The following is a 23164-nucleotide window of genomic DNA, read 5'->3' on the forward strand; positions in this document are numbered from 1 at the left end:
CTCGAACACGAGGTGGGATGTCAGAATCCAGGAAAAGTTTGGTGATTGTGTAGGCCTTGTTCCACAGCAGAGACCGAAATCCTTCAATACTTATCTCAGCTTTCTCCAAGTCTGAAACTGCTTTGCAAGTCATCTTAAACCTCGAGGACAAGGGAGAGAATTGTGAAAAAAAAGTCATTCATTCATTCCAAATATGATAAGCTCGAACTCGAATGCGCTTCTTATTATTTTGTATGCAGCCTGCGGCCAGGGTTATTATAGAGCCTGCAGCCAGCCAGCACCAGGGTTATTATAATGCACTGATCTGAGTGATTGTTAGAAGCTGAAATAATAAGTAGGAAAAAGAAAAAAAGGGAATTGTATTTATAATGTAGTGATTTTAAAATCATCATTGCACTCAAATGTTGAAGCCATTTCATTGTAACGATAATAAATACCACAAATATGGTTATGAATAATCAAATTTTCACTCCTGGTTGATTCCTGTGATGGGCACTACCATTGAAATGTGAAATTGATCAATTTTTTTTTTAACATCTTCACAGCAAAATGACATTTGACCCTTGTTTATACTTCTTGGTTGTTTGGACATGGTGGGCATCTAATCTGGTCGTGTTTCGATTGTTTACAAAAATTAATTTTTTGTACACCGCTTCTTCCCAATTCCATATCCAGGTGATGCATGATTCCATCGCCGGGTGCTGAAGGGAGTACTCAGTTTTCATTCTGTTTTCTTGTTTGTTTGTTTTTCTGGACGATATCTCGGCCATCCTTTGAGCTAGGAAGCTGAAATTTGGGGACAAAAGTGAAGATGTTATTTGGCAGAAATGTTTTTTTTATTTTTTTGATTAATCAATTAATTGATTAATTACTTGATTATCAATTTATTAATAATTAATTACTTGTCTATTTTATTTCTCATCCTTGCAATATCTCAGGCATATTTTGAGCTCGGCAGCTGATATTTGGACATGACAGTGACCAAGTGATTTGGCTATAAAGGGTATTCTTGATTTATTGATGAATCAATTAATCGATTAATTACTTAATTTTCAAAAAGTTACACATTCGGATGAAAAAGTGGTAGTTTAGGTATGCTATTTGGCAATTGATTGAGAAATTATTTTATGATGATTACTTATTTATTTTAATTATTCAATTAATGAATTAATCAATCAATTATTGAAAACCACTCCCTCCCAATTCCAACTCCATGTGCTGCAAGGCGGCATTTCCGGGTACCGAAGGCACCCCAGAAACGTCACGCACTGGAGGATTTGTTATTTATTTATTTGGCATGGGGCGATGTACTTTGAATGCACCACGACTTGTTTGTTTTCTTATTTGTCCAGGCAATATCTCAGCCATCCTTTGGGCACAATAGTAAACAAGTGCTTTGGCAAAGAAGTTATTTTTTATCTTGCCAAAACGAAGTTTTTGCAAGACATGTTAGTCAGCTTGTATGTTTTTTTTTTGTTTGTTTTTTTTTGTTTGTTTGTCTGTAATCACGTATAAAAAATTCTGCAGAGCACAGTTATCATCGGAAATTTTTGTAACTTCACATATCAGAGGCCTATAGAGGTCCCTTTCAGTGCACAAATTTTCAATGTCAAGGTCAAAGGTCAAGGTCACTTTGTCGCAAATCAGGGGAGTCGACGAAACCCTTATTTTTTGAGTAATTTTGATCAGATCGTCTTCAAACTTCATGGGAATATAGTTCATGGTCTGGTGCTCAGCTGATTAATTTTTGGTGGCGATTGGCCTTGACCTTCATGGTTAGCACCTGAGGTCAAACATATTTGACCCCAAGGTCAAATTTTCAAGTTTTAGGAACCATATCGTGTAGTACCTCAAATTGAACACCTCAATGAGTGCTTTCTAGATATGTCAAGCTTGAGACATTATGACGTCATTTGGTGACGTTATGAGGCAAAAGCATATTTTTCATGGTTACTCTGTAGAACGATTCTCATCGGAATCTCTCGTAGGCAGATATTCCTCAAGGAGTCGCTCCTAGTGAATAGCAGCTCTGTTCACCTCAGTGTGACCTTAAATAAGTCACACGTGGTCACCTTTTGGCAAGATATGGGTCATTCGTTCTGAGTTTGGGAGATCGATGGATTTTACCTAGGCCTGGCTGAGTCACACCAAAGATTTAAAAATGGTACTTGCTGCTCCCTTGCTTGATGCTCAGAATTTAAAAAGGATAGAGCGTGGACAAACAACTATAGCTTAGCAACCATCACACAGCCTTGATGGGCCTAATGGCCTCCTCCTGTGTTGAAATTCCTTGTAATGGAACTCGTTTTTTTACATACAAAATGAACACTCATGGAAGAGTGAGATGTTTCAATGAACATACACATACACCCATTTACAGAAAATAAAAATTCTGAAAATTTTTGTCAATCGATGAGAAAAAAATGATTCTTTGAAGAAGCACTCAAAATATCCCGGCCCAACCTGGATGAAGTACAATCGGGTAATATAATGTTCATTTCCCCCCCCCCCCATGAAAGCTGAACTTTCGTGTTCGGGATGTGGTCATGCCAAATGTAAGCCCTGCACAAACATATTTTGATATTTGCAAATTAGTTATGATGGACCTGTGATTTGTGCTGCTAAAATGGAAAAAGGAGCTGTGTGCAATGATATCGTTTAGCCTCAAATAAGCTGAAGATAGCCCATGCCGAAAAAAAATATCTGAGATGGAAACACTTTAACACTCATAATGATGTCATTTCCTCCAGTGATGTCTGTCTCTAGCCACCAAGAACCAACGTTTTTCTTGTTATCTCTCCAGGAAGTTGAACAATGATGAAAATGTGTCTTCACATTTTATATTTATGGTGAGAAATAAACAAGATACATACATGCAAAATTGGGAGATTGTATGGCACCAGCAAGTTAAATTCCCTGTACCCACAAATGCAAATGGCATCTTATGCTATCGAGGGGGCAAGCTGGGAGCAACAATTCGCATTTATTGCCACATCTGATGCAATTTAAATGCTCTAATGGCAGTGACGTGCTCCATTTGAAATTGTTTGTTCGATGTATGTAGCTTTCTGATGCGTAGGGTCAGTAATAAATATTTGTATTGGTGTCAAAGCCAGTGACCAATTGCAAATGAATGGTAGGCTTTCTTTTCAGTTTGGGTACAGGAGGTCCATCAGAAAATAACTTGTCGTAAAATTATTTCTTTCTATACTTCTAAGGATTTTTCATGCGTGAAAAATGTGCACTCAACTGACTTCTCAATTTCTCGAAAGAACTTGAGGTCATTGATGACGAGGTTCAGCGTGGATTGCTGCCTTTTTGAGGTGGCTTGTTTTCTTTGAAAACCTTCCCCACTCGTGGTGTCAATGGCCATTGCAGAATGCATCGTGTGCAAATGAAGGCTGGATGGCTTTGGGGCAACCTGCTGACCTGAAATGTAACAGAAGAATGTTCCCATAAGAGAATGCAGGGAAAAACATTGAAACAACAATATCCTGGAAGAAAATTTTCAGAAGATTACATTTCGATTTTGTGACAAATTTTTGAAAATATAATTATCTTTTGCAACACATTTTGCACCTTTCTATTCATGTTCATGAAAACACAATCACTCGTCATAAGGTGACTTCTCAAGAGTCATAGTAGTCACTCAAGCTCATTTTTTCAGAATGTAATGCATGCCAGGCAATGCAAAGAAGATACGGAAGAGGAGGAGGCACACTTAAAATTAGTTGATGAGCGTTAAAGACTGTATCCTTCGTGAAGAGTAGGTGAGCTATCACCGGTACCCTGGCCAAATTCCTAATTTCTGCTCGAACCTGCAGGTGGCACTGCATCAGTGGCACAGGTGTGCCCCTCTTAAATGATACTACCCTCAGACATGTGCTGCAGAGGAAAGAAAAGGACTTAAACACTGGCTATTATTTTAGAAAGGACAAAAGGCAAAAGTGGAGCTCTGACATGCCTTTTCCAGTGCATTCAACCCATATTTCACTTGACTTCTCCGACAAAGAGACACACACTTTCATATCACATGTAAAATAATTTACCAATGAAATTTGTTCATTTGGAAAATTAAATAGCAGAAAAGAAGTCACAAGCTGAGGCATCTGGCATGACTCCAGATATCTAAATGATGGATGGTTCAAAAGACCTCTTACCGCAACCAGTCAGTTGCAAGTATGGCTGAGTCCTTACAAACGCGATTGTTCGATTTACTCAGCTTAATGTCAGTCTCACACCATGGATGTGTAAAAAAATAATTGGTGTCAAAGCCAGTGACCAATTGCAAATAAATAGGATTGGGGAAACACTCCCTTTTCCCCCGAAAAGACTTGTAGTGCTTTGAAAACCCAAATCCATGTTGCCTACACCATTTCTCCAACCACAGGTTAACATGCATCACTCCACTTGCAAATTACCCACCGTCTAACGGTCTTGGGAGAATCCTGGGGAAAAAAATTACATTGAAACCCATATTTTCCATGAATCGATAACCCAACAATTAATACCTCGCCTTTAAATCCCCTGAACATGTTCTTCCCACACCCCACAATCAATGTCCCTCCACCATGACCCAACAAAATGGCATCCAGGAGCCCAGAAATTTCCTTCATCGCCGCACCTGTGATACAACACAAAATCCTATTTTTAGCGACGTCGAGTTGCGAACGCTGGCTCTGAGAGCTCTGCATTCTTCTTCTTCTTCTTCTTCTTCTTCTTCTTCTTCTTCTTCTTCTTCTTCTTCTTCTTCTTCTTCTTCTTCTTCTTCTTCTTCTTCTTCTTCTTCTTCTTCTTCTTCCAAAACCTTTAGGACTCAGCTCTTTTATATACAGGATTCGGATCTCCTAAAATACTAAACACCTGGACACATCCTCGCATTGAGGGTTCCTTTTGAGAGCATCTATCATGAACTTTTCAATATATTCTGACATTTGCTTTAAAGTTTCGAAAAGTTCACGTTACTATTAAAAGATTATTCCATTTAATGTGTTGTAATTTCGTAAATACACTATTTTCTCGTCATGAAGGAGGAGCCTCCATGACGGGTCTCGCTATTGGCTCCATCAAGGCACGTGACGAAATATCGGAAGTTGTGATAAAAATCCGGATGTTTCGACTTTCTGTAGTTAATCTTTCATCCAAAACAAGATCTTTCAAAATAGTCTTTCGGACAACTTATATTATTGAATTATTAATAATAACTAGCCAAACTCGCGTTCTGCGCGAAGTTTCGAAAGTGAGGGTTCATTCGGACGTCAATATATCCAGTGTTCACAATGTGATTTATCGAATTTCTTGATATGCAATGTTTCTTGTTACATTTTTAGCCGCGTCACGTTGCGAACGCTGGCTCTAAGAGAGCTCCGCGTTATTGTTGTTCTTCTTCTTGTTCTTCTTGTTGTTGTTCTTCTTCTTCTGGTGAAGACAAAACCTTTATGACGCGGCTCTTGGACACATCTGTCCTTGTTTTATCCCTTCCACAAAATTAAGAGTCCATATACCCAAAAGCCTCATCGGCAATAAAAACTTTCTCCCTTGCTTCCCTCCTTCTGTCCCATCTCAATCCAATGCCCATCACTGCATGCACCTGCCACAACTACCCCATTGCCTTCATCATCCACACCTATGCCTGCAATAACAACACGCAGCGCCTCCATCTGCACCTGCAACTGTAGCACCCCCAACTCCAGCCACGTCAACCACAACCCCGTTGCCAACCACAGCCTCACTACCATCACTCCAACTTGAAACACCCCCAACATCTATTTAGCTACCGCACCACCCACACACACTGCACAACACCGCCATCAACCACACTCCCACCCATTCCCAGCGTGTCAAGACCGATATCAGCACCCCTCATACTCGGACTGTCAACCACCCCCTCTGCACCACCACTTCTGTCAACACACTCCTCACACACCACCACATCCACACCCCAAACCCCCTGTCCCGACCACATCTCCACCTCCACTAACATCCGCATTTGCCATAGACCACCCTCACAAACACAATTAACATTTGTACAAATGAACATGCAAACATACATAATAGTGTTGTGGATTTCAGAATCGGATCTGAGGATTTCAAAACACACACACACACACACACACACACACACACACACACACACACACACACACACACACACACACACACACACACACACACACACACACACACACACACACACACACACACACACACACACACACACACACACACTGTACTGAGCATTCCGCCGATCCCCATTGGACACAGTCCACAGCAAAGCGTCACCTCCAACACAGAGGCCTCAGCCTGGTGACTCTGTCAGACAGCCTAGTTCTTGATGAGGGCAAATAAGCCCGAAATCTGGATCGGTGTGTCTGTTTGATGTTGAACTGAAGATGACCATATAATCTTTGTCTCCGGTCACATCATGTGCCCTCTGGTTTAATGGTTTGCATTAGCAGGAACAATCATCTGGGTGGCAGATGGATGGTTGTTCTGTGTGGATTATGCGGTTTTATACCGTGTGAGACATAATCTGTGGCGATGCTCACCATATATATCTTCACCAAAATTGAATCAATTCGTTCTTGTCACACAGCCAACATGTCCACCAAATTTCGTCCAAATCTGTCCACAACTTTTTGAGACATCTAGTCAGGCAGCATCTTGCACAAAATAAAGTCCCGTGGGATTTTTGGTATGAAAGCAAACCACCATGCTAGACTCTTCAAGTGGACCCTAATGATTAATAAAAAGCTTGGTGGCACTCTGGGAAATGGTGCGGACGTGTATTTTGAACACATTTAACATTTTTTGAAGAATGACTATTTTACGCCGCTTAAAGAGTGACATAACGTCACCCTGACCCCTCCATATACCACCAATTTTGTCATATTTGGTTTCAAATTGACTGGCATGAACCTCTGCATACTCATAGGTCATTTATTCGTCAATATGAGCCATATCATGAATAAATCACACAAAAATCAAAATTTTGACCATATTTCGACTTCAGTTTCACCAAATTACCTTTTTCTCAACATTGTGCTCACCAATCTGCTAATGAATAGTATCGCAACGTACCTATGTTATCACTAGTTCTTTTGATATTTTATACATATCATTCACTTGAGAATTCAACGAGATATACCTCAAAATGTAACCCTACCCCCTAATGAATCGGAAGGTTACTCTTTCCGACATCTGTAAATTTGGATGCATGATTTTGTAAACGCATGCCACAAATCCTACTGTAGATGATTAGGTTGAGGTAGTCTTCCCATATGACTATAGCAACCATGGTATCCACTAATATAAGCATTTTCTCTCTTTCAGATGTGATGCTGCTGAAGAGCCACAAGATGATATATTCAATGTAATATAGTTAATTCTGTATAAAACCATACTTTTATGTTTTTCACTGTTATGTTTTTCAGATGCAGCAGAACATCTGACAAGAACAGAAAGGGTCATCGGTAGTTTGTAGACACCAGATTGGAACTCCAGCATACTATCCCTCTCTTGTACCCAGTGACGGTTTATTGCGTATTCTACTATTGCTAACAAATGCTTCCACATTCTAATACATCACCTTGTCAACATCGAAATGGAGTCAGCCACAAAAACTGTATTTCCTCCAGAGAAAGTTGCGAGTAGACACTGACTATTCCTTGTGTATTATTTGCCAAACAAAAAGTGCCGCAACATTAGTTCAGAGTCCCATTGCTTACAGGAAGATATTACTCTGTATCAGAGAGCGAGCTGAGTACGGTGACAGAGACTATCCCGAAATCAGCCGGCGACTTGGAAATGTCTCCAGCCAGGACCTGCAGGAAAAATCTGCATCATGGCACAGGAAATGTCAGCAGAATACTGTTCATGCTGGAATGCTCAACAGAGCAAAAGGACACTACGAGAAACGATTATCATCCAAAGGAATCCATGATGAACTCGAGGGGGAGCACTCGGTAGAGTGCAAAACCTCCGCCGCCAATACTGCTCGGTCACTCAAGTGAACCTGATATCCTATTCATTCAATTTGATGTCAACAGTGCTCACAGAGTTATAGTTTGCAACTTTCCCTTCTCCTTTCAACTTTTACATACTCAATTCATTCATCATAACTAGATTCCTTGAGACAGAAATTGATTTTACGTGGGTATATCCACCTGAAGTTTCAAAATCAGCCGCAATTATAATTTTGGCATGCCTTTTGTTGGAAATCACTGATAAGATGCAGAAATGCAAAAAAAAAAAATCGAAATTTTGTTGAAAAAAAAAGGTTCAAAAATTTTTTTTTCTTTAACAATTTTTTTTTGGGGGGGGGGGGAGTTGGAAATCACTTTAAACATGTAGAAATGCAAAAAAAAATTAAAATATTTTTTTCAAAATGGCCGCCATAGCGGCCATATTTGATTTTGAACTAAGTCCAAAATCTAATGGCATGATCCTTGGAGCAGACCTAATCCCCCCACCAAGTTTCGTCGAAATCCGTCGAGGAGTTTTTCCGTAATACTGTTCACAAACAAACTAGAGGGGGAGCACTCAGTAGAGTGCAAAACCTCTGCCGCCAATACTGCTGGGTCACTTAAGTGAACCTGATATCTCATTCATTGTAGGTCAAAACGGATCAGACTCTACTGAACCACAATTGAATAAACGAAACTAGATCGACGCGCATGAAGAAATGCCCAAAAAATAAAATCGAAATTGTTTTGAAAAAAAAGTTGCAAATTTTTTTTTGGGGGTTGGAAATCACTTAAAACATGTATAAATGCAAAAAAAAGTTAAAATATTTTTCAAATAAAATCGAAAAAAATTTTGAAAAAAAGTTGCAAAATTTTGTTTTTTTTTCCTCCAACAAATTTTTTTTTTTGGTTGGAAATCACTTAAAACATGTAGAAATGCAAAAACAAAAATTCAAATATTTTTTCAAAATGGCCGCCATGGCGTCCATATTGGACTTTGGACCAAGTCCAAAATCTAATGACATGATCCTTGGACCATACCGAATCCAACCACCAAGGTTCGTCGAAATCCGTCCAGGAGTTTTTCCGAAATACTCTTCACGAACAAACAAATAAACCAATGTCACCTGCAGGGTGACCCCCATCTTGCCAAAAGGTGACCATGTGTGACTTCTTTAAGGTCACACTGAGGTGAACAGAGGGCAACTCCTTGAGGAATATCTGCCTACGAGAGATTCCGATGAGAATCGTTCTACAGAGTAACCATGAAAAATATGCGTTTGCCTCATAACGTCACCAAATGACGTCATAATGTCTCAAGCTTGACATATCTAGAAAGCACTCATCGAGGTGTTCAATTTGAGGTACTACACGATATGGTTCCTAAAACTTGAAAATTTGACCTTGGGGTCAAATATGTTTGACCTGAGGTGCAAACCATGAAGGTCAAGGCCAATGGCGACCAAAAATTAATCAGCTGAGCGCCAGACCATGAACTATATTCCCATGAAGTTTGAAGACGATCCGATCAAAATTACTCAAAAAATAAGGGTTTCGTCGACTCCCCTGATTTGCGACAAAGTGACCTTGACCTTTGACCTTCACCTTCAAAATTTTATGCGCTGAAAGGGACCTCTATATGCCTCTGATATGCGAAGTTACAAAAATTTCCAATGATAACTGTGCTCTGCAGAATTTTTTAAATGTGATTACAGACAAAGAAAATAAATAAATAAATAAATAAATAAATAACATACAAGCTGACTAACATATCTTGCAAAAACTTCGTTTTGGCAAGATAACAAACAGACAGGGGTGAAATTACCTGACCTACTGTCAGGTCAGGTCAGATCTGTGACCTGCTGCAGGTACCATGTTAACCTGTACTAACCTGTTCCATGGTCGGGTTGTCGGCGACTAAACCGTCTCCCCTACCAGGTTTTCTGGTGAGGAGGGTGTTTGGATATGGACACCCAGGAGGATTAAAAACAAAACCTGTCAAAGGGCGGAGGAGCTCCTTGTGAGCCAACGGCCATCCATATCTAGTGCCCAACTGTGTCTGCGGACATCCTCCTGTAGTTGGGTTACTTTTTTATTATGAGGTTGGTGGCAGGATTTGCACTCCGGCCACTGTAAAACCCTTCATTCCGCAAAACACACAAACGCAAAAAAATCTGAAAACCCACTCCGAGGGAGTACCTCCTGTGCAGCTTCCCTTCGTAGGGCAGCTCAGCGGATGACGGGATTGGGGCAAAGCCTTCGGGACCCCCAATCTTTGATGAAAGGAGGGAAACCACGGGGTAACCTCCCTGGGTCAGATTGTGGGAGAGTGTATCGGAGTGGTGCTGAGGTGTCGTCCACCAGACGGCGGTCTCCTTGGGTTAACCTAGGGCGGTCCCTTCGGGTGGGTGCCTGGAATGCCCTCTCCCCAAGAGAGGATGATCACCTGTCTCTGTTATCATCTGAGCTCAAGCGTTTGGACATCGGTATTGCAGCACTCTGAGGTTCGGAGACCGGATTGCGGCGAGATAATGGTGGGTGGTTACACCGACTATTGGTCTGGTCGCCCTGATGGTTACCATACTCAAGGAGTTGCTGTAGCTGTGTCTAATAAGCTGACCCCAATGATAATTGAGGTAACACCGGTCAACGAGCGTATAATGAGACGAAGGATTCGTCACTCCTTAGGTGTCATTTCCCTGGTCTCTGTCTATACTCCGACTGAGGCGAGTGACCTCACCGTGAAGGACACATTCTACGCCACGCTCGAGTCTGTGGTTGATCAGTGCCCCAGACGAGATACACTTCTAGTCTTGGGGGATTTCAATGCATTGACTGGAACTGATAGGGATGGTTATGAGACGTGTGTTGGTCCCCATGGGTCAGGAACTATGACTCAGAATAGCACGAAGTTCCTTGACTTTGCAAGAAGTCATGGACTTAGGGTGGCTGGGTTTCAGCGTCCACAAGCTCATCGCTGGACTTGGTATTCCAACGCTGGCGGTGTGACAAAGGAGATTGACCATGTCCTCGTTGACGGTCGCTGGAGGATGATCCAGAACTGCAGGGTCTACCGGAGTGCTCAGTTCCTCAATACTGACCACAGGCTTGTTGTAGCAACTCTAAAGCTGCACCTTAAATCCTGGAGAATGGTACCATCCCAGCCTCGGCTGGATGTTGGCAAGCTCAAGGATGAGAGAGTAGCTGAGGAGTTTGCGAACAGGCTGAGTGGACATTCGGGTGTCTGGGTGCTTTGGGGGGTCCTGAAGAGTTATGGATTACCTTCAAGACCACCGTCCTTGATGTTGCCGGTGGATGTCTTGGAACTCACCGCAGGGCAAAGAAGAATTTTGTCTCTCAAGGGACACTGGATACCATTGACCAGAGTCGCAGGGCCAGGCTGAATGGCAGAGCTGAGCTGTTCAAGGAGCTGAGGCGTAAAACTGCACGTGCACTCAGGGTAGACAAGGAGGACTATGTTCGAGGAATCTGTGAGGGGGTAGAGCATCACCTGTGGACAGGTGATTCTCGTCCCGCTTACAGGGAATTCGTGCATTGTGTTCATCCAAGCCCATCCCTCGGAACACTGCAGTTAGAGCAGAGAGTGGTCGGCTCTTAACAGAGGAGTCTGAAGTGAAGGCCCGCTGGGCCGGTTACTTTGAGCGGTTGTACCAGGCTGATTTACCAGCTGTCGAGTTGGACATCAATGGTGTTACAATCCCTGTTGCTGACCCTCCAATCAATTGTGGTCCACCTTCGCTTGTGGAAACACGGGCTGCGGTGAACCAGTTGATACAGGGTAAAACTCCAGGGATTTGTGGCATCCATGCTGAACTTCTCAAAGCTGGTGGAAATGCTGCACTCGTGTCGTTGCATGCAGTTTTGTGCTCTGCCTGGAACACAGGCATCATCCCAACTGATTGGAAGAGGGGCCTTGTTGTCCCTCTCTGGAAAGAGAAGGATGATCGCCAAGACTGCAACAACTACCGAGGAGTGACGCTGCTCTCAGAGCCGGGCAAGATCTTTGCTCGGATAATTCTTGAGAGGGTTCGCCACCATCTGCTTGAGCACCAGCGTCCAGAAAAGTCAGGCTTTACACCAAAGAGCTCAACGATTGACCGTATCCTTGCTCTTCGTGTCCTCACCGAACGTAGACGAGAGTTTCGGCAGGGGCTGCTTGCAGCCTATGTTGATCTCTGTAAAGCGTTCGACTCAGTGAATCGGGATGCCCTCTGGAGGATTTTTGGTCTTCGTGGAGTGCCACCAAAACTGATCGATCTGATGTCTGAACTCTACTCTGATACTGAGAGTGCTGTGATGTGTGGTGGTACCATCTCTGACTTATTTCCAGTTGTTACTGGAGTTCATCAGGGATGTGTACTGGCCCCCACACTTTTCAGCACTTGTATGGACTGGATTTTAGGGAGGATGTCGGAAAGATCAAACTGCGGTGCATCGTTTGGGAATGTCAAGATCTCGAACCTTGATTTCGCAGATGATGCAGTCATCTTTGCGGAGACTTTAGACATCCTTTTGGGGGTCCTCGAGGTGCTGAATGAGGAATCGGAGCCGCTGCGATTGCGGGTTTCTTGGGTCAAAACTAAGATCCAGGCTTTCAATGACATCTTGGATGCTGTTGTCCTGTCTGTGTCTGTTTGTGGTGAGGATGTTGAGGTTGTGGAGAGATTCACTTACCTGGGCAGTGATGTTCATGTCTCTGCTTGCTGTGAGTCAGAGGTCAATAGACGTCTGGGTCGGGCCTGGGGAGTCATGGATTCACTGGATCATCGGGTGTGGCGCTGCCGGTACCTGTGCGGGAGAATGAAAGTCCGAGTCTTCAGGTCCTTGGTGCTTCCAGTCTTGCTCTATGGATGCGAGACTTGGACTCTGACCAAGGATCTGAGACGGAGACTTAATTCCTTTGGTACCAGGTCTCTTCGGAGAATCCTTGGCTATCGCTGGTCAGATTTTGTGTCCAACGAGCAGTTGCTGAGAGACACTCGGATGAGATTTGTTACCTGCATAGTCCGTGAGCATCAGTTGCGGCTGTATGGACATGTGGCTTGTTTTCCTGACGCTGATCCTGCTCACCAGATTCTCTCAGCGAGGGAATCTCGTGAGTGGAGGAGGCCGATGGGCCGACCACGTGCCTCGTGGTTGCAGCAGGTTGATCGGCATCTCAAGCAGATTGGGATGGGCCAGACATCTGCCTGGGGGATGGCCAGAAGGAGGCCCCTGGTGTACCGGCGGAAAGTGGACGCAGCGACGCGCTGCTCTGGCGCATGCTCCCATACCTGACCTGTGAAAACAGTAACCTCCGTCCATCTTTGATGGCGGAGGTTAACAAACAAACAAACAATCAAACAGAAAGGGGTGAAAACAGTAACCTCCGATCTTCGATGGTGGAGGTTAAAAATCCTCTCAGGCCTCAACTACATTTACACGCTCTCATTCAACCCCATCCAAGAGTGACCTGTGTTTCTTCTATGATCTTGGAGCAATGCGTACTAATTCACTACATCTACTCGCCAATGGAAATGCAAGTGTTTCTCTGAAGGAAGCCATTGCAAAAAGTGGAGACGAACAGCTTCGTGTGAAGCTCAGTACTTCAATAAACCCCACAGAAGCGCATGCCATTGATGTTAAATTCCTCAAGCGATGTTGGGCAATTCATGTAACAAATATTTGGCGTGTCAAGAAATCATCAGAAGTTCCTCAAGCCAGTATTGTAGTTGAGGTTGCAGAAGAAATTGAGTTCCTGAGCCGAGCAGAAGGCATGATGTTGGATGGAAAGATCCTCAACATTGGTGAACTACAAGACACTTTCACTGCAATAAGATCTGCTAACAACGTGACCCATCCAGAATTCCCCCGCAAGGTAATCAAGCAACTGCTGCAGAACGAAATACCCAGTATAGAGTTCAAATAAACTGAAGCGCATCAATGAGCCAGAACGTTGCATAATCAAAACTACCAGGGATGAAGCCATTAACCGGATGGAGGAAACAGAGATGGGGATGGAATCGGACATGAGGGTGCTATACAAAGCATCTTCAATTTTGAGGAGAGCGATACGAAAGGCCGACAAATGGACATTCACTGGAAACTTATCTGACTCTACGAGCGAGCATGTTCCAGAAGGACTCTACATATTTTATAGATGGTTAATCCATGGCCCAAACACAACATTGTCAACAGACAAGGAATACTTCGTCGTCAACAAGCATGCCGTCAGTCTGGCACAAAGTACTGTGGCGAAGTACTTGTCACCACAACAAGTTTGAAACAAGGTAACGAAGACCTTAAAAATGACACACGAGATGCCACAGCAACTGGCTATCGGAATAGCCATGAGGCAAACCACCAGGAGAAAAAAACTTGTTGATATGCTACATACGTTCGGAGTGTCTGTGGAGTACAACAGATTTTTCCTGCAGGTCCTGGCTGGAGACATTTCCAAGTCGCCAGCTGATTTCGAGATAGTCTCTGTCACCGTACTTTGCTCGCTCTCTGATACAGAGTAATATCTTCTCGTAAAGGCCCAGTCACACCTTGACGTTTTAGCCAGCAATGGCAACGTATCAAAATGTATGTAAAATGCTGGCTTACGCTGAACTTTTGATGTTTTTTTTTTAAAGATTCGGACGTATTCATAACGAGTTGGTCGTATGCATAACATATTAGTTACGGACACAGAATGTTTCATTGTCTTATAGATAACTTATACCAATGAATGCTTAGTCTGGCATTTGTTGTCAACACATGACAACAACACATGTTGTCGGCATTCACAACCTATGCCCAACGATGGTCGAACTTATGCATAGCGCGCTGCACGTATCGCCGACGATCACGTGGCGTAGCCTATTAAAAGGCTGCCGCACAACGATTCAAATCATAACCGCCGGAGAAATGGAAGTGTCAACATCGCAGTCACACCTTGGCAATCTTGCCAGCGTATGCCGACCTCTGAAAAATGCGTCTAAAACGCTGGCGCACGTAGAATACGGAATTGGTAAGTTTGGTATGCGTGAATAGAACGCTAAAGTACGCTATTATACGTCGTATTAAGTGGAGTACGTCTTGAAATTTTAAACGTTAAAAATTTTATGACGTACTTGCCGTATGCCTCACACGTTCCGCACGCGATGGGAATAAGTTGTACGCACGATATGCGATCGTTGGCACACGTCGACAAAAGTTACTTGTAAGTTACTAATAAGTCGAAACACGTCGAGGTAATGGTTAGCGTCAGTGTTCCAGACTCCCTGTTTTTTTTTTTTCTTCGGTATGACTGTGATGTTGACACTTCGATTTCTAGTGCGGTTGTAATATAATATAATTAATAGGCTGCCGCTCAACGATTTAAATCATAACCGCACTAGAAATCGAAGTGTCAACATCACCGTCACACCGAAGAAAAAAAAATAAAAAAAAAACAGGGAGTCTGGAACACTGACGCTAACTATTACCTTGACGCGTTTCGACTTATGAGTAACTTACAAGTAATGTGTGTGGACGTGTGTCAACGATCGCATAACGTGCCTACAACACGTTACTCATAGGTTAGAAATAAGTTTCGGGTGCGCTAAACATTACCTCGACGTGTTTCGACTTATGATTAACTTACAAGTAACGTGTGTCGACGTGTGTCAACGATCGCATAACGTGCCTACAACTTATGGCCAGCATAGCGGAACTTGTGAGTCATACGCTGGCATAAATCATAAAATTTCAAGCATGCTAAAATTTGAGGACAACCGCAAAGTACAACGATGAAAGCCAGCGTACTACGATGTATGGCAATGTTTTTCAGCGTGCTCTCAATGTTTCCAAAACTTACCCATAACGTATTCGACGTGTGCCAGCATTTTAGACAAATTTTTCAAAAAACGGCATAAGCTGGCTAAAACGTCAAGGTGTGACTGGGCCTTAAGCACTGGGACTCTGAACTAATGTTGTGGCACTTTTTGTTTGGCAAATAATACACAAGGAATAGTCAGTGTCTACTCTTGCAACTTTCTCTGGAGGAAATACAGTTTTTGTGGCTGACTCCATTTCGATGTTGACAAGGTGATGTATAAGAATGTGGAAGCATTTGTTAGCAATAGTAGAATACGCAATAAACCGTCACTGGGTACAAGAGAGGGATAGTATGCTGGAGTTCCAATCTAGTGTCTACAAACTACCGATGACCCTTTCTGTTCTTGTCAGATGTTCTGCTGCATCTGAAAAACATAACAGTGAAAAACATAAAAGTATGTTTTTATACAGAATCAGCTATATTGCATTGAATATATCATCTTGTGGCTCTTCAGGCAGCATCACATCTGAAAGAGAGAAAATGCTTATATTAGTGGATACCATGGTTGCTATAGTCATATGGGAAGACTACCTCAACCTAATCATCTACAGTAGGATTTGTGGCATGCGTTTACAAAATCATGCATCCAAATTTACAGATGTCGGAAAGAGTCACCTTCCGATTCATTAGGGCGTAGGGTTACATTTTGAGGTATATCTCGTTGAATTATCACGTGAATGATATGTATAAAATATCAAAAGAACTAGAGATAACATAGGTACGTTGCGATACAATTCATTAGCAGATTGGTGAGCACAATGTTGAGAAAAAGGTATTTTGGTGAACTGCGGACGGTGAAACCGAAGTCGAAATATGGTTAAAATTTTGATTTTTGTGTGATTTATTCATGACATGGCTCATATATTGACGAATAAATGACCAATGAGTATGCAGAGGTTCATGCCGGTCACTTTGATACCAAATATGACAAAATTGGTAGTATATGGAGGGGTCAGGGTGACATTATGTCACTTTTTAAGTGGCGTAAAATAGTCATGCTTCAAAAAATGTTAAATGTGTTCAAAATACACATCCGCACCATTTCCCAGAGTGCCACCAAGCTTTTTTTTTTATTAATTATGAGGGTTCATTTGAAGAGTCCAGCATGGTGGTTTGCTTTCATACCAAAAATTCCACGGGACTTATGATGCTCCCTGACTAATCGTGCTATATATCATTTTTGTACCTCTCTCTCTCTCAATGGTGAAGAATCACTTTAAAAATTATAGTAGTCGGATCTGGATCCGGATCTTCACCAAAATCTAATCAGTTCATCCTTGTAGCACACCCAACCTGTCCACAACATTTCATCCGCATCCATTCCACAACTTTTTGAGATATCCTGAAAACAAACAAACAGACAGAAAGAGGTGAAAACATAACCTCCGTCACATTTGGTGGCGGAGGAAATTAAAAAGTATAAATGAAAATAAGTAAATGAAAAATCAAATGCAGTTGAGCGACCCGAGACAGTGGGGAAGTACAGTTCATTTGCTTACACAATGTGTCAGCGCACCCCGCTTATGGATACATCGGTTTGCAAAATTAAAATGCGCTCCTCCACTTGACCTCGAGCATCGTTCATGACCGTAAATGAAGGGTTGTATCGGAATAAAAACCAGACACGTTCCAAGGCTCAGGGTCTATTTGACTGAAGAAGTCTGCTGTGAAGCGGGTGAAACGTCACCTGTGACTGGGTTTGCTCTTGCTTCTTGCGCAAATTAGCTGTATAGATAATTTACTTTTGGTTTGAAGCGCCTTCTTCTTATCCTTTTAAAATGTATAATCCAAACTGCCCCAATCTTACACTACATATATATATATATATATATATATATATATATATATATATATATATATATATATATATATATATATATATATATATATATATATATATATATATATATATACTTTTACCAACTTAACATTTTAATTTAGCATTTCCTCTCAACAACAACATTCCACTTTCCCCATTCGATTTTCCCACATTGTTCCAATATATATATACACACACATGATCATTCATTGCCTCACCAGACTCTTGTGTTTGTATCATGGGACGAAGAAACTTTTCAAAAGCTTTCCAAGATGTACGATCAGCAATTGCCCTTTGAAAATGAAAAACGCTGATGAAGAAACTCTTCAAATTCAACCATACCCTTTCCTGTGTGGAAAAAGTGAAGCTAAAATGAAGTGATTTGCACATTCTAATTGTTGGGGGCAATTTTTCCGAGGAGGCTCTGTTGAGGACTGGGGGGGGGGGAGAGGGTGGGTGTAGGTCATAAAATATGTCCACTCAATAAAACTATGTCTTCATTTTGAGTTTTAGATAATATTCAACGTTTTAACCAATATACTCAGAGGCTTGTTATGGACCACTAACTTGCATGTGCATAAATGTACTTGTACAGAAGCCAAGGTTTACCAGGAGTTGAAATTGATAGACATTGACCAGGACACTGGAACTACTGTAATGAGTGGCTGCAAACACACTATTATTTTTATTCTTTGCTCATGTGAAAAAAAGTATGTACTTCAGCAATATCTCACCTTCTCATGCACTCTGACGAGTTTGGGTCGAGACACCTTTTTTTCAGCAACCTGCACTGGAGTTTTATCGAAAGTCTCACGATAAAGAAGAAACCTTTGAGAAAAAAAATGGATTATGCTCTACCAATGGCTGAGTTGTCTACCAATGGCAATGGCCTTTATCAAAATTGTTTAAATGGTGGAAACAACTACTGCACACTACAAATATGAACACTTGAATGCACATTCTGTTACTCTGCTAGTTTGAACGTAATTTGCGTACTCGGTCATTGAATTGGTTCACCAATCAAAATCTCGAAGCATATTGGTTTTGAGGTCAAAAGGTCAAGGTCACATAGAATCTTGAATTTTCATCCGATTGACTTGAAATTTTAACAGGGTTTGCATATTGGGTCACTAAATTGGTTCACCAATCAAAAGTTAGAAGGATATTGTTTGAGGTCAAAAGTCAAGAACACATAAAATCGTCAATTTTCATCGGATTAACTTGAAATTTGAACAGGATTTGCATTTTGGGTCACTGAAGCCTCCTGCTTTTGAGGTCAAAATGTCAAGATTACATACGATCATCAATTTCCATCCGATTGACTTGAAATTTGAACAGAATTTGAATTTTGGTTCAATGAAATGGTTTAGCCATTAATAGCTAGAAGCCTATTGTTTTAGAGGTCCAAAGGGCAAGGTCACAGCAACTGATTTCTCAAGTACCGCTCGAAAACTGCTTGTTTTTGTTTTTGGTGTTGTTGCATATGCCATAATTTATAATGGCTGATCAGCAATGCAAGTGTGTGCTACAAAGCTCAATACATCAACACATGAAGTAGTGGAACAAGTATTAAAATTATGCATGCATTCAATCATCGTAAAACACAAAATATGTGGAGGCTACCTTTTTCCATCTATAAATCTATTGACTTTGCAACAAAGTTGAAGAGATTGGCAATGTGTTAGATGGTCCAGGGTATGGGTGAGCAGGCACTTCAAATGCACTTGAGACACAGGAACTCATAGCTGAGACAAATTGGGATAAACAAAGGTTCTCTTGCAAGAATATTGAAGAAAGTAATTTCACCCTTTAAGGCCCTGTCACACCTTGATGATTTAGCCAACGTATACCTGACGTGTGCAAAATTGGGCTAAAACGCAGGCACACGTCGAATAAGTTATGGGTAAGTTTGTATACGTTAAGATCACGCTGGCATACGTCGTAGTACGCTGGCATACGTCATAGAACACTGGCATACGTCGTCGTATGCTGGCAAATGTTGTAGTTCGCCAAGCTCTTAGAGAGATTTTCCATGCTTGAAATTTCCGGACGTATGCCAGCGTATGACTCACACATTCCGTATAATGCTGGCCATAAGTTGAAGGCACGTTACGCGATCGTTGACACACATCGACACGCGTTACTTGTAAGTAACTCATAAGTCGAAACACGTCGAGGTAATGTTTAGCGTACCCGAAACTTATTTCTAACCCATGAGTAACGTGTTGCAGGCACGTTACACGATCGTTGACACACGTCGACACACGTTACTTGTAAGGTACTCATAAGTCGAAACACGTCAATGTAATGGTTAGCATCAGTGTTCCAGACTCCCTGGCTGTTTTTTTTTGTTTTTAAAAAATTATTTGGTATGACGGTCATGTTGACACTTCGATTTCTAGTGCGGTTATAATATAGTATAATTAAAAGGCTGCCGCTCAACGATTTAAATCATAACAGTCATACCGAAGAAAAAAAAACTACGGAATCTGGAACACTGATGCTAACCATTATCTTGACGTGTTTCGACTTATGAGTAATGTTCAAGTAACGTGTGTCGACGTGTGTCAACGATCGCGTAACGTGCCCACAACTTATGCCAGCGTATGCGGAATGTGTGTCATACGTCAAGTACGTCGAGAAATTTTCAACATGCTGAAAATTTATCGACGTACTCGGCGTACAATGACTTATGCCAGCGTACTACGACGTATGCCAGCGTGCTCTTAACGTATACAAAACTTACCCATAACGTATTCGACGTGTGCCAGCTTGGGTCGGAAAATTTTTCATACGTCGGCATACGCTGGCTAAAACGTCAAGGTGTGACAGCGGCTTCACACTTCGATGTCTAGTGCGGTTATGATTTGAATCGTCGAGCCGCAGCCTATGAATAGCCTACGCCACGTGATCGTCAGTGATACGCTGCCGCACTATGCATAAGTTAGACTATCGTTGGGCATAGGTTGTGAACACCGACAACACGCTCAGCATTCGTTGGTATAAGTTATCTATATGTGATTAAAACGTTCTGGGTACGTTACTAATACGCTATTCATACGTCCAACACCTTATTATTCGCTCAAAATTTTAAAAAAACATCAATCGTTCAGTGTACGCCAGCGTTTTACATAGATTTTAATACATTGCCATGCGCTGGCTAAAACGTCAAGGTGTGACAGTGGCTTAAGATGGAAGTTCAATGCGATGAAGCTACACATGGTACAATAACTGCTAAATTTTGCAGAAGAGAATCAATTCATCGTCCTTTAATTTCAATCACGACAATCGATTCTCCTTCACATCCTTTAATGGTATCAAACCCCTCTATGTCAGTCCCCACCCCCACATCACCTGCATGCCCACTTCCTTCCGTCTCCATCCCTTCTATGTGTTCTCCTCTTCAGCATCCCTCCACTTCATGTCCCCTCTTTTTACATCTCCTCACCTCACCCCTTCGAAGCTTTCTGCTCACCCTGTCCCCTCCTATCTTCCTCCTCCCTCACCCCACCCCCTCTCAAATCCCCCCCTACACCGTTCCACCCCCTCTCAGCTCCTCTCCCCCAATCCTGCGCATTCTCAGATTCCTTCCTGTCCAGCACCATTCTAGCTTCACCCCCACTCCACTCCCTCCCAGCTTCCCCCACACACCATCTCCTCTCAGCTTCCCCCACAGATGTAAATAGCACAGATTTTCCCTGTGTCAGTACATTTAACTTTGCCATGTTTCATGACCCAACACCAATCATTTTAATTCCCACCTAAATTCCTGATTGAGTAACTGATAAAAAGTATCTTCTTAACCTATTTTTGTGCTCAAATCCTGGAGATTCCACTGCAAAACTCCTCCCCCCCCTCTCGGAAATTGATTATGCCAACTTCAAAGTTCAGATTTCTTACTCCTCTCCATTAACTGTTGTTCATCATACCCATCAAAGTGTCTTTCAAGATATCAAGGCTGACTGGGATGGCATGCATGCTTTTCTCACCGATGTTCACTGGAACTCAATCGTTTGTCACAACCCAGCTGAAGTTGCCAATGAAGTTACCTAGTGTATCCATGTTGGTCTGAGCCTCTTTATCCCTTCTCAGACCTATGAAGCTGTTAGTTCACACTCTCAGCCATGGTTCACTCTTGCTTGTACTTCTGCTCTCACCTATCACAATCACTTTTTCAATCAGTATCATCGCAATGGCCCGAGTGAAGCACGTCACATGTTTTGCCTTGCAAGCAACCACTGTAAACAAGTATAAGAGAATGTGAAGCGACAGTATGGATCATCTGTTTGTAATTTTACCTCAAATAAACGGCGAGGCTCCAGAGATTTTTGGAGAATTGCTCACAGCATTCTCAACTGTAATTGATCATCGATTCCTGTCCTCTTCAATGGCCATGAAGTGCTTGCTTCTCCGATTGATAAAAATCAACCTCTTCGCTGAGCATTTTGCTGCAAACTCGACACTTGAATACCACAGGCACCAACTGCCTCCTTGTCTTTCCCGTGTTGACACCAGTTTTTCCACTATTATCATCACATCCAGAAAAGTTACTAAGGTTATTTGAAGAGCTTGACAACTCAAAAGCTACTGGACCAGATTGAATCCCTGTAATTGCTTTGAAAATGTGATCACCATAACTGTCTTCTGTTCTCTCAAAATTGTATCACTTGTGTCTTTCAAAGTCGTCTTTCCACCGAGCTGGAAGCAGGCTTTTGCAGTACCCATCTTTAAAGGCTCCAGTGAGAAATCAGATCCTTACAACTATCGGCCTAATAGCCTTCTACCCATTATGATCAAAGTGTTTGAATCCCTGTTCAAACTACAAATCATGAGTCATCTGGAAACCCACAACCTCACAACTGATGTCCAGTATGGTTTTCAACATTCAAGGTCTACTGGTGATGTTCTGTCCCTCATCACTGAACATATGAATAGGGTTTTTGATGATCATGGTGAAGCCAGGGTTGTTGCTCTCGACATCTCAAAGGCTTTTGACAAAGTGTGGCACAAGGTGTTCATCCACAAGCTAAAATCATATGGCATTTCTGGAAAATTGCTTGATACAATTTCTGACTTCCTTGCAAATCATCAAATCTCTGTTGTATATGACTATCTCTCGAGAGTTTACATCAGCAAGCTCACCTTCAAATGTTTCCGAACTAGTCACTTGCTCGGTACTTAGCATGTCAACATCACTGTCGCTCTCCTTCATTACATGTCCTACAAATGATTCAAACATTCACTCCACCAAATCTGTTCAACTCTTTTCAGCAACATCCCCATTGTCAAAGTGCTGCAAGTCCAACCCAACTTTATAGGAGTCAGTCAGCCCCAACATGGTCTCTACAGGACCATCCACGTTACCTTTAAGCCCAACATAAACTTTTGGTTCTATCTTCCCTCCCTTTATGGTTGTGTCCCAAGAATTCAGCTGCTCCTGTAATGTCTCATCCATCCTTTCTCCATTCAACTGTGGCTCCCACAAGCCTTTATTAACAAACATCCTCTCTTGTTCTA

At 42.1% G+C, this 23164-nt stretch overlaps 1 protein-coding gene across 7 annotated transcripts in view; it reads right to left on the bottom strand.

Moving 5' to 3' along the window:
- The window catches only part of LOC147026683 (regulator of G protein signaling protein-like), a 171864-nt gene that overhangs the window by 12443 nt on the left and 136257 nt on the right, over positions 1-23164 (bottom strand). For all 7 annotated transcript variants that reach the window (XM_085882373.1, XM_085882372.1, XM_085882371.1 and 4 more), the window contains 4 exons: positions 18382-18475; positions 17866-17995; positions 3255-3429; positions 2-140 (listed from right to left, as the gene is read on the bottom strand). In XM_085882373.1, coding sequence (XP_085738499.1) covers positions 2-140; positions 3255-3429; positions 17866-17995; positions 18382-18475 — 538 coding nt within the window. The remainder of the gene's footprint in view (position 1; positions 141-3254; positions 3430-17865; positions 17996-18381; positions 18476-23164) is intronic.

Source organism: Eptatretus burgeri, chromosome 5 (genome assembly GCF_056783735.1).
Source record: "Eptatretus burgeri isolate ZD-2024b chromosome 5, Ebu_testis_v1, whole genome shotgun sequence".
Classification (NCBI taxonomy): Eukaryota; Metazoa; Chordata; class Myxini; order Myxiniformes; family Myxinidae; genus Eptatretus; species Eptatretus burgeri.